Genomic DNA, 12,500 nt, shown 5'->3' with positions numbered 1-12,500 from the left:
CTAAGTTAGAGAATGCATGGGGCTATCAACCCCATCCCAAAGAACGTTGCTTGAAAACAAGAGGCTAATAGCTTATGAAGGTAAAAGACTATTAGTAAGTTTTATGGTTATTATCCGAATAAAAAAACTCATGTAGAACTATTCCGGGGAACGTGTAAACATATAGCATATAATTTGCTCACTATAAAAAAAGCTTTGAATTTCATTTGGTTAAATATATAATGTTTTAAAACACGTCAAGCCCAAATAAATAGTCGTTTCATGTTAGAGCATCAATGGTTGCTGTATCTTGCAACTATTTTTCCGTACAATCTTATGGTCTCATTATTATTATTATTATTATTATTATTATTATTATTATTATTATTATTATTATTATTATTATTATTATTATTATTATTATTATTATTATTTTTTCTTTACTTTTGGGTGAAGTGTATTTCGAAATCTTTGCATATGTTAATAGGAATTTTATCAGTCACGGCTCTTTAAATGAAAATCGGGACCTCTTAACATCAGTTCTAATCTGATATGAAATTTGGCTTTGCATCAAGCATACCAGCACATAACATCCAAATAAGCCGTTGCAAGGAAGTCTTGCCTTCCATGACGTGCAATATTGGATCTCGTTAAACTATTAACTTAAGAGTGTTATTGTTTTATTCAGTGTGAGTGAAAAGTTCACATGTGATTTAAAATTCATTCACTTCAAGTTTAGTATTCTTCTGTGTGCACTCCGGCCCTGATAGCTAGTTTTAAAGTTTATTAGAAAACCTGTCCTCGAAAAACAACTACGCGTGTGTAAGTTGGAAGAGCGACTAATAAACATCTATTTCAAAAAAAAATTCAGTTATTTCAAATGTCTTTGGAATTTATTTACCTTGAAAATTCACACCAAAATAAATTTCAAATTCAGTCTCAATGCTCCCTTGAAAACATTGCCAAGAAAATGAAATAAACTTAAATTCCATTGATTCAAGAGATTAAATTGTAGAAATATTGTATAGTTAATAAGCCGTAGTCCGGAACCGAATAGGCTTTTGCTGTCACTTGTCAAACCTGTCTTAAACGAATGCTGTGGCTACTTCAGCTTTTTCTAGAGGTCAAGACCAAGGGTGTCCTTTCAAGGTATTATACATTTTAGCCTAACATACTCCCTAACTGCAACGTCTTACATGACGGGAAGGGGGCGAGTCATAATCCGCATGCAACCATTTCTTCCTAATCGATGTATTATTAAACTAATAATAATATCAGAAGCCTGTTTCGTAAGTAGCTGGGTGCATCCGTAATTTGATTGACTTGACAGCCAAGAAAATTTTCGTCCATAAATCAGCATGACATTATTTGAAATTTCTGCCCTATCGTTCTCATCATTTGTACATCTACTGTAGGTGAGTAGCGTACACGGAACCTCACTGTAAAACGAAGTACCTGAGTAATCGCTCTTCTTCTTTACTGCTGGGCTGGTTACATAATTTTGTACTCATCTAGATGGGTAATTATACATTTGCTATTAAGAGGCAAACACTTAAGCGTTCCTTTTGTATTATATATATATATATATATATATATATATATATATATATATATATATATATATATATATATATATATATATATATATATATATATATATATATATATACTACTGTATATATATAAACTGATCGATAATGATTTTTTTTCACATATTGGAAGGGCAATTCGATAGGTAACCTAATTTAGCTCTGATCTCGTATTTTGAGCATACAAAAAAAAAAAAGGAAGAACAGCAAAGGTACACAAAAGAAGAGAACCCTTACCCCAAGGGAGAGGCAGAATCTCATCTCGAAAGGGGAAAAAAAGGTCGTATTGTAAAGGATCCAATTAAGGTCACTGCAGAATTGAGGTATTCAGAAACATTTCACATAAAACGTCCACAGATGGTGGGAAGTGGGGCCTCGTTGTTGAAGTGCTGTCAATTAGACTTTTTCATATTCATGTGATCAAAGAGTATCAGAGTTTTCAGCTTCAAAGGCAGAATGTAGCACATCTGAACATTTTCTTACCTTTATGGATAACAATTGAGTTGTGGGGTAGCACTGAATGGAAAAGAAAATCATTGCCTCTTTGGCAATATCTTTACTCTGTTTTTACAATTGCTGTTGTTTTCGTTGTATGTACAGTAGTTATTTTGGCAATGGTCGTTTGTATTATCACCGACAACATTCAGAAATGTTTTTACAACTGCTGTTGTTTTCGTTGTAGTTACAGTTGTTATTTTGGCAATGGTCGTTTGTATCATCATCAACAACATTCAGGAATGTTTTTACAATTGCTGTTGTTCTCGTTGTAGTTACAGTAGTTATTTTGGCAATGGTCGTTTGTATTATCACCAACATTCAAGAATGTTTTTACAATTGCTGTTGTTTTCGTTGTAGTTACAGTAGTTATTTTGGCAGTGGTCGTTTGTATTATCTGCAAAAACATTTAGGAACTAATTGCATTTATTTCGTGAAAAAAAAAAAATTATTCATATGTCGGACCTTTCAATTAGTCTTTCACTCCAGCGTCATAATGTTCTGTTTTGCAATAGAAAATAAGTTGAATGAACGGAAAATAAGAGGTAACCTTTCCGTGAGAGCAATGATGTCACCTTGCGCAATGTCACCGTTTCAAGCATGAAATTTCTCTTTGAAGTTTTTAAATGCGTACATGACGAAATTCCACGACCATTAATTTTCCGCTGCATAGATTGAATAAAACGCTATCGTCATTATTTCACTTACAAATTAGTTGCCGACTCGTAAATGGCTTGAGTCGGAATCGTCACTTTTTCCACCATCCACGTGTGACATTCTGAGGCGTCCATGCATAATTCACCGCTTTATTCATTCATTCCTTATTGCCAGAATAAGGTTTCTCTACTTACAGAGCTTTAAGCTGTAAAGTGCTCTAAATTGGCCCATATTGTCTTTTCTGTTTTGGGCGATTCTTATGAACAATGAAAACAAGTAAAAAATGCGCCGAAGTTTCTTCGGCGCAATCGAGTTTTCCGTACAGTGTATAATGTTGTGTGAAACTCTCAGGAAACTCACCCGCGGCCCATGAACTTTCCGCCACGGCCCGGTGGTGGCCTTTCTTGTTGGCACCTATAGCGGTACCAGATGCACGATCATGGCTAAATTTAACTTTAAATAAAATAAAAACTACAGAGGCTAGAGGGCTCTAATTTGGTATGTTTAATGATTGGAGGGTGGATGATCAACGTACCAATTTGCAGCCCGGTAGCCTCATTGCTTTTTTAGACCTGAAGGCGGACAGGAAAATTGCGGACAAAAAGACAAATAGCCATCTTAGTAGTTTTCTTTTACAGAAATCTAAAATTCATATAATTCATATTTTTTTCCATTTAGTAACTTGAATCTTTCATTTTTTTGTGGGAGACAAGGGTATTTTGAAAAAAGAAACAAATGAGTGATCAAAAGCTGCTTCAACGTTTATTATATAATTTTACAAATGGAGAGCTTCTCCCCGGAAGACAATAGACTTATACTAAACCCGCCAACTTATATTTCACTACGTAAGGAATGTCCAGATGGAAAATAAGGAAACCTAATCAGTCTCTGAAGGAAAGTTTGAAGGGAATTCCAAACAGGAATAGAGACAACTTGATGATTTTATGAAGGAAAGCTCACACAGGAATTGAAGAAAATTGATGAGTCCATGACTGAGGGAATGGAGGAAGGGTATGGGATAGTGATAAAAGGTGTTTGTAAAAAAAAACTGAAAGCGATTTTGAGGATGTTAAAGTAAAGGATGATTATTGTATATCCTGAATTAAGTGATTTGTCTCGATACTCTTGTGAATAGGAGATTCAGAAATTAGGGCTAACAGAGATCCAGGCGTTGGCCAACTTACATATTAGAGCTTTAGACATAAAAAGGACAATATTGTTTCCTTTTGTCAAATACTTATGAGTTTTACATATACACATATACACAAACATATCAGCTGATTTGTCAGCTCGAAATTAAATCTAACAAACTAAAGAAAATAAAATTCGCTTCTCTTCGAGAAAATATATTCTGTTTAAATGACATTTGTTACGCTAAAGAATCTTTGTCATGCTGGTTGTCGTGTTTGAAGTAATTTCGGGCTTTCCAAAAGACAGAAACTTGTATTTATTTCGAATGTTGTCATTATACCTTCCGAAAAGTTAAAATTATTTTTTTGCCCTAGATAATCTCGTCAAGAAACCCTTTTGAAAGGATGCCAGTCTTCGCTTTAAACTCTCGTAATATATCATTTGTATTTACAGAAATATCACAGTTATGACAACTATCTTCATAAAAGGTTATATTTATTCTATTTGTAATACATATTTGGGTGCAAAATATGCAAAATTATACATTTTTTTATCACCTTACTGATTATCATCCACACAGAAATATTAATCTTTAATTGTTCAACATCCATCGGTTAAATGACACTGACAACGATTATAGTACGAGTAATTGAATACCAAGTCTCTCATTCATCGAGACTTGAACACTAATGAGTTCCCGCCGGGACCCCAGTCCCTCCCCTCTACTCCCCACCCTCCCCTCCCCACCACTCTCCAAGTCTCTGGAGCAGACTAACAAGCAACAGCTGCTTGACCTTCGAAAAGGATTTAAACACATAATAGTCGCCATCTGACTACAGCAAGTCTTTGGAACCATTCACGTCCACTTGACTGTGAATCATCCTTTCACCTTATAGTCTGTCATCCGTTGAGATCGTCTCTCTCTCTCTCTCTCTCTCTCTCTCTCTCTCTCTCTCTCTCTCTCTCTCTCTCGGGCATATTTTCCTCAAGAGAATTCCGCCTAATCGCATTTGTAAATTCATAGATTTTACCCTTCCGTGCAGATATCAAGAAAGCCCTTCGTATGTCTTACTCCTCTGAATGTAGTTTATTTTCTTAACGAATAGTCACCATACTGAGCAAAGTTCTTATGTAACTTTCACTGTAAGGTCAGTCTATGCGCTGAAACTACCAATCTTAAAATACCAGTCTTTTCAATGTCTCACCCGAGACCATGTAACAAGAGGGAGCCATGCGTTGCTTAATACTGTCACTCAAAGACTTCCTCTGGCCTTGCACAGAACTACCAGTCACTGCAACCACAATAGGAATCCTCCCTGTGATGAACCTCCAGAGTGGGAATCATTCCCTGATGGACCTTCCTTCTAGAACGCGGGAATTGGTGAAGCGTCGTCAAGTGTAACACTTCAGGAACCGCGGTGATTCTCGCGTGGATGTGAATCCAGCTTATTTTCAGTAACTCCAGCTCGATCACAGATGAGTATCTTATCTGAATAAGGAATGAGAGTAGGATATGAAGAACGAAGAGAGAGTTATGAGGTGGAATGAAACGAAGAGCGTGAGGGAGCTTCTTGCACGCGGAGCACTGCTGGTGGTGGTTTGCATGGCTGCTGGAGTTTCGCCTGCCAAAGAAAATATATACTGTAAACAATGGAGACTTCCTCCTGCGAAATAAAAAAAAAAACATTACTGTAAACAATGGAAACTTTCAGATACATTTTTTTCTGCCTTTGTTGTTTGTCTCTGAAATATAGCTAATAGGATTTTCACTGATCCTCTTCGGGTGGCCCTAGACGATAAAAGTAATTGCACAATTCTTAGCATTGTATAAAAAATCTGTCACATAATATTGATATGGCAGATTACTGACGCGATAAAGACCGCATTAAAAAAAATGGCTTGTCGTCCGAGACCACCCGTAGGCACCATAAAAATCACAAAATTAAAACTTCCCACGAAATTACTAGAGTTTTGCAGTTAATATCATCTATGAAATGTGGCTAAGATTTTTTCACTGATCTTTTAAGGCCCTTGAACATGACAAAAAAAAAAAAAAAAAAAAAAAAAAATATATATATATATATATATATATATATATATATATATATATATATATATATATATATATGAATTCATCCACGAAAGCCAGATATATATTTTTGTAGAGGTGCTGTCTTCTATAACAAATGGTTAATAATTATTTTACTGATCCTTTATGGCGTCATAAACGTTACAAAAAACGAAGGCCTGTAAAAAAAAGGGCCATTGCAATAAAAACCAACTCCCTAAAATTATGACTCAACTTGGAATACTTTAATCCTGTTCTCTGAAAGTTCATTAATAACAGAGAAGTCCAAAGGAATCAAGTTCTTGCCGCTTTAATGCTACTCATTTATAAAGGATTTATACCAAAGACCCAAGCTTATTATAAAACCCTTTAAATGGACCGTGGGGAACATAATTGAAAAATTCAATCATCTCTGAGGAAGATTTCCTTTTTTTTTTCTACTTCCTCTTGCTCATATTTTGTAGAGGAAAGGCTTCAGGTGAGATTTATTTAGAGTACTTCCTTTAAGCCTTTCATCTCTCATACCTACTGTAGAATTAGTGGTTGTACCTTAACCTTTTTTGTATATATTACAGATAACATTAAAAAAATCATTCGATCTCCACTATACCTATTACTGTTGGTGGTATTATTACTTATCAATGCTGTTGATGTTGCTATTAATATAGCTATCGTTGTTTTTATGGCTATCATTAATTTATTTCCTTTGCTAAGAAGAATAGAGAAGACTCTACAAACTAAATGCCGCTAAAACATATTATTATTATTATTATTATTATTATTATTATTATTATTATTATTATTATTATGGAACATTACTCCCCAAAATCCTCCCTTTTCTCTCCAAAGAACACGGACCACTCCTTTATTATCATTATTTACGAGCAGTACTACTCAAAATCCTCTGGTACTCACTCCTCAGAACATGGACCATTCTGGAGACTCGGGGAGCATTTGAAGGCTTACAGGCGTACTTCCCAGAGTCCCACATCGTCGCATTATGAACGAGCAAAGAGGACCTCGTAGTGTCTCCGTCGTGCGTCGTTTCGACGCTAATGGCTCGACCTGGTTTGCCATAGTTCACGAGCTGAACGGAGGGAAAGAAAACAGTGAATATATACAGGGAAAAGTATATTAAAATCTCATTCACTTCGGCCAAACACAGCAGTAATTAGCAAGATATATTCAGTTACTCTTCTGAAGTTACTAAATGTTTTACAGCGGCAATTTCACAAAACATAAAAAAATTACTCGGGATATTACACCTCTTCAAGATAATTATGGTCAGGAATAGTATAAACAGGTAATCCTCTCAACTAACAAAAAGTCTAATGAATATGAGTCGTCGGCTATGGTTATGTAACCCCTAAACCTAATTTGAATTCCGCTGATCTAAAGTAATTGGACAGGTTAACTGTATTTCAAAATTTACATAATGGCCTTACCTTATCCCTATGATACCACAAGATGAACTCGGGTGGGGTTGGGGTGAAATGAACAACACACGTTAGGTTTAATGTGCTGCCCCTGTCAAGGTAGATCTCGCCGTCGCCCACAAGTTCCACTGTTGGCACTGGAAGGAACGGAAAATATTTTTTTTTATAACCAACAGCCAGGGATACGTCCCGTCCTAGCTGCAACCCCTTTCATTCCTTTAACTGTACCTCCGTTCATATTCTCTTTCTTCAATCTTACTTTCCACCCTCTCCTAACAGTTGCTTCATAGTGCAACTGCGAGGTTTTCCCCCTGTTACACCTTTCAAATCTTTTCACTGTTAATTTCTGTTTCAGTGCTGAATGACCTCATGTCCCAACGCTTGGCCTTTGGCCTAAATTCTATATTCTATTCTGCTCTGACAACTAGAGGTGGGTAATTCGCATTCTGTATATATATTTTTGTTATATTTTCGTGTCGTTTTGCTCACGATTTCTTCGATCAAATCTAGGAACCTGTTTTGTTGTAACGCCAGTTACGTGACATGGGATCACGTATATCGCATCATCATCTTTCCTACAATATTCGCTCAGGAGAGGCTGAGGACTAGGCTGTCATGTTTAAACTGGTGGCTAATTCAAGGATAGTTTTTCTTTATTTTTTGTCTTAAAATGTTCAAATTAAGTTTACCTATAGGGTTGCTTTTGTTTAAGTATTTGAAATCCATTGAAATTTGTGAAAATAATTAAGCTGGGGTCCATATTGACCTGCAGCCTTCCATAATGAGTAGTAATCTTCCTATCTGGGATCTTTTTTTCTCCATCAGCTATATGTAACAGCTTTGGAGACAAGCCCCACCCAATTGTTAATTCAACAGTGTTTATTGTAGAGATTATGTAGAGCTGGATTTCTAGGGCGGTAACTTGTTATAGACTGACGAATCTGCTCCTCTATGAAACGTATATGCACCTTTTATACCTCCAAAACTTCCACGTAAGCATTCAAAGAGGGACCAGCATCGATATTTGTAAATATAAGTACTCACATGACGAATTATACAAACGCCATCTTCTTTAGCGTCATCATCAGTAGCAGTTATCTTGATACTGCTGTTATCACTTTGCGCTGTTTTGGAATGACTAATATTCTCGTACAATACGTTATATTATGAAGCAATATTGATTTTTTTTTCCGAAGTTCTTCGGCCCTCTCTTTTGCCACGTTCTTTCTATATAATTAATTGCAAGTGGTCTCTCTGGAAGTCTTTCTCTCCCTCCCATCTCCTTTAGTAGTTTCATGTAGCTTTTCGATATCATACTCATTTCCCATGACATTCAGAGCTATTATTTCAGAAACCTTTAGCTAAAGTATCTGATTTTGTCCCTGTAAAGTTTCAAGATCTTTGAAAAAACAATCCTGTATAGCATTTTGATTCTCCATAATTTTTTGTTGCACAAAATTATTTTTAATATATTTCCTTACAAACGTCCATTTTTGCATGTGCCGATATGCCCACATGTAAATCGGGCGAATCTACAACAAACAACGTTAACATTCCAATCGGCCAATGAATTTCAATAACAAATATGTTGAAACGAGGGCTGATCTCTTATAGGCCAGAGACCTCTGGAATCCATATCGATCATATTCATGATATGGTAATTCACCATACCAGTCACTGTTTTCACAAACCGAACGAGGAACGTAATTTAGCGTGTTTCGTTACTTTTTCGTGTAGCATTTTCGTGCTCTAGACTAGAAAACTGACGTTGCAATAATGTTTTCACTGCGTCTTCGTGCGCTGTTGGTAAGTTCTGATTGAATAGAGTGAATATTCATCAGTCCCTATCTCCGCTAGATCATTAATATTTAACATACTTGGCTGGAATTGTGTTTAGTGGTACGATATTAATGGAATTAATTCTCTCTCTCTCTCTCTCTCTCTCTCTCTCTCTCTCTCTCTCTCTCTCTCTCTCTCTCTCTCTCTCTCTCTTGTATTCCCACTGAAATTTTACGAGAATCGACAACTTCACAACTAACTTTACACTCAAATAATGTTCACGGATTGTTTAGTATTGTTATGTTGGTGTTATTATATTGATGAAATTTCTCTCTCTCTCTCTCTCTCTCTCTCTCTCTCTCTCTCTTAATTATAAATATTCTCGGCTATGCCTCATTAGAATCTAAATCACCACAACTAACTTTACATCGAAGTAATTTTCCCAAATGGTTTTCTGTTGCTCTGTTGATGAAATGCATTCTCTCTCTCTCTCTCTCTCTCTCTCTCTCTCTCTCTCTCTCTCTCTCTCTCTCTCTCTCTCTCTCTAAGTGTGATTATTCCCTTTGAAACCTCATTAGAGTCTGAAATTCCTTAACTAACTTCACACCATAATAAAGTTCCCGGATTGCTCCAACAGAATGATATACCATCGGGAAGGGGGTGGAGGGGGGAGGGAGAAGAAGAAAGGGGGGAGGGAGAGGTGGAGAAGGGAAGACTAGAAGTTACGCAGGCATCCGTCTTTCTGGCTTCGAGAATTTAAATTCAAGACGGGCATGCAACAGTGCAAGACGTGTAAAGACGTGTTGAGCGAGTAAATCTTGAACTCAGTTTGAGTTATAAACTGCTGAGCCGTTTCCTTTTTTTACTTTTTTTAACTTTTTTTTTTTTTACTTTGGTTTTGCTCATTGAATTTTTACGAGCGTTGCAGCTGGTGCTGTTGCAAGGTTGGAATGTTGGAATTCCTGAGGTTTCAATCCTTCAAGGATTTTACGTCTGCAGAAGCTGATTTAGGGTTGTTAAAATATTTACAGTGAGACGAAAGACACAATATCTCTATTTTGTCAATGGCTTCGACTTAAAGACATCACGGTTTTTATGTTCCATTTATATTTTTTCTCGCTCCTCGCGCTGTTGCTTTTTTATATTCTTGGTAAAAAAAAAAAGATATAAGAAGAAAGTTTCGTTGTTATATTCTTGATTTAAAAGAAAAACAAGAAAGAAAGAATGCAAAGAAGAGCCAGAAGGAGAAGAAGAAATAGCAGTAACTCACCAACTACGTTGAGTTTCACAGCAATTGCCGTGACCGGCTTTGTGGAGATGGAGCACTCGTAAAAGCCGGAATCAGCAGTCGTGGGTCTGCGAATGACCAAGATCCAGTCCCCTGTGGTGGCATCGCGGTGGGCAGAGAATCTCTCGTCGTTCGTGAATGTGAACGAACCCACCGTCAGAACGTGGAGGTCGCGGTGACGAATCCACGAAACCTGCAGCCAGGAACGAAAGTTCTTTATGAAAGTGCTGTTCGATGTTATATTGGCTTTGCTGTAATGATATCTGCTGGATAATATCACCCCTACATTAAAATTCATAATGTAAACATGAATGGCGCTCTCTATGAAATTGTTCCTAATGGTTTGGATGTTTACCGACCTATAGACTGGATCAAGAAAACAAATAATGTAGAATTAATAAATCATACAGGGTATTATTACCCATGCCGTATTGAAATGTTCTAGATATTATAACATATGCTCGATTAAGTCTACCGGATATTATTGCGTATACCATATTAAAATCTACCCGTGAAGAGCAGTCGAAGGTGTATTTCTTTTTAAAATATATGGCTTTTTATCGCCTATTCAAGTTATATTTTTCCGAATTATGTTATTTTAAGGTAGCGATAAAAAATCAAATATTTTTTTCTAAGAAATGAAAACTGTTCATATAACATAGACTTGGAGTAATCAAATATTTTTCCAGGAAAAAACCCTTATGAGATATCATTGACTTGTTATAAAAAGTCCTGACAAATTTGATCTTCATAAATATTGTACCCAACACTCGCGCTAAAATAATTGATTGTTCGTAGTAAACGCGCAGCTTGCGATGTATAACCTTTTGCCATTTAATGTCAAATCCTTTTAGATTTATTACCAATAACACTTGAAAGTAGTACATTCCAGCAAGCGTAAATCGAAGAAAGAATCTGCTAATGCCCTTAACAGAATTCAATTCAGAATTGGGCCCTGTGGTATTATTATCATTATTACTAATACCGTTGCTATTATTATTAGAAGAATTCGCTGTCGTCAGCAGTATCATCATCAGCGTTATTATCTTCAGTAACTAAACTTTGTGGTAATATATTTGCGAGTGTCTGTGCGTGTGTTTGTTAAGAAAGTATCTTGAAGACGGTGAATGAAATTTTAATTTTATAGGTACCTTAGAACTCCCACTAGGCTATTCATTTTTGATGTATATGAGGAAGGAAGTGCCATGTTGTCGATATTAAATCATATTTCGGCAATAAAGTAAACCTTTATAAATTAAAACTGGGTATTGTGCACCGTAGAATTTTTAATAATAATAATAATAATAATAATAATAATAATAATAATAATAATAATAATAATAATAATAATAATAATAATAATAATATTTTCATTGGTGTAAGTAGCTTCATTCTGTATTGTCTTGATGGAGTTACGCACTCTACTTAATGCTTTTGGTATAGTTCATATTGTTATTACTGATACTCAAACGTAAACAACTGAACAACGGCATAATACGCCGATGCTTTCATCACTGATAACCAACTACAAACAAACAGCTACCGGATAACCTACCGACTTCGCACCCAGGTTCCTGGGCTTGCACGGTATGTGGGCGGGGGACCCCACTGAGGCCACCACTTGCTTCGGGGAATCCTCAGCGAAATGAGGTTCCTTCGGCTCATTAGGGTCGAATTCGGGGACCACGAGGGGCTCGTCTTCGCCCTCCTTCGTGTTGCTGTTGCGGGCGTCCACCCTCACTTTGCTCTCCACCACCACCACCATGAGGCTGACCTCTGTTGGAGAGAGAAAGGGCATTTTTAATTGTTTATGTAGTCTACAGGATATAACGAAAGAAAGACCTATGTATTCGAAAATATATTATTAAGCGGTCGCCATGACTCCGACCTCTGGTGGAGAGAAAGAGCATTGTTTAATTGGTTATGTAGTCTACAAGGTTTAATAATCAAAGAGAAAACTATGCAGTCGAACATATTTTATTAAGAGGTCAAAATGAGGCTGACCTGTGTTACAGAGAGAGAGAGAAAGAGAGTGAGGGTTTTATTTAATTGTTTCAGAGTATGTAGTCTACAGGATT

The 12,500-nt window shown here is 36.3% G+C and overlaps 2 protein-coding genes across 2 annotated transcripts in view; one reads left to right on the top strand and one right to left on the bottom strand.

The window, feature by feature from the left end:
* Positions 1-12,500, top strand: part of LOC136826658 (ankyrin-2-like) — a 745,006-nt gene that overhangs the window by 246,212 nt on the left and 486,294 nt on the right. The gene's annotated exons all lie outside the window — the stretch shown is intronic.
* The window catches only part of LOC136826659 (zwei Ig domain protein zig-8-like), a 38,753-nt gene continuing 29,713 nt past the window's right edge, over positions 3,461-12,500 (bottom strand). Inside the window, exons 3-7 of the mRNA XM_067084014.1 lie at positions 11,978-12,198; positions 10,405-10,615; positions 7,365-7,492; positions 6,835-7,006; positions 3,461-5,473 (exon numbers count right to left, since the gene is read on the bottom strand). Coding sequence (XP_066940115.1) covers positions 5,337-5,473; positions 6,835-7,006; positions 7,365-7,492; positions 10,405-10,615; positions 11,978-12,198 — 869 coding nt within the window. The 3' untranslated portion in view covers positions 3,461-5,336. The remainder of the gene's footprint in view (positions 5,474-6,834; positions 7,007-7,364; positions 7,493-10,404; positions 10,616-11,977; positions 12,199-12,500) is intronic.

The sequence above is a fragment of the Macrobrachium rosenbergii genome, chromosome 41, assembly GCF_040412425.1.
Source record: "Macrobrachium rosenbergii isolate ZJJX-2024 chromosome 41, ASM4041242v1, whole genome shotgun sequence".
NCBI lineage: Eukaryota > Metazoa > Arthropoda > Malacostraca > Decapoda > Palaemonidae > Macrobrachium > Macrobrachium rosenbergii.
The sequence above is the reverse complement of the archived record's forward strand: the minus strand, read 5'-3'. Positions and strand labels throughout refer to the sequence as shown.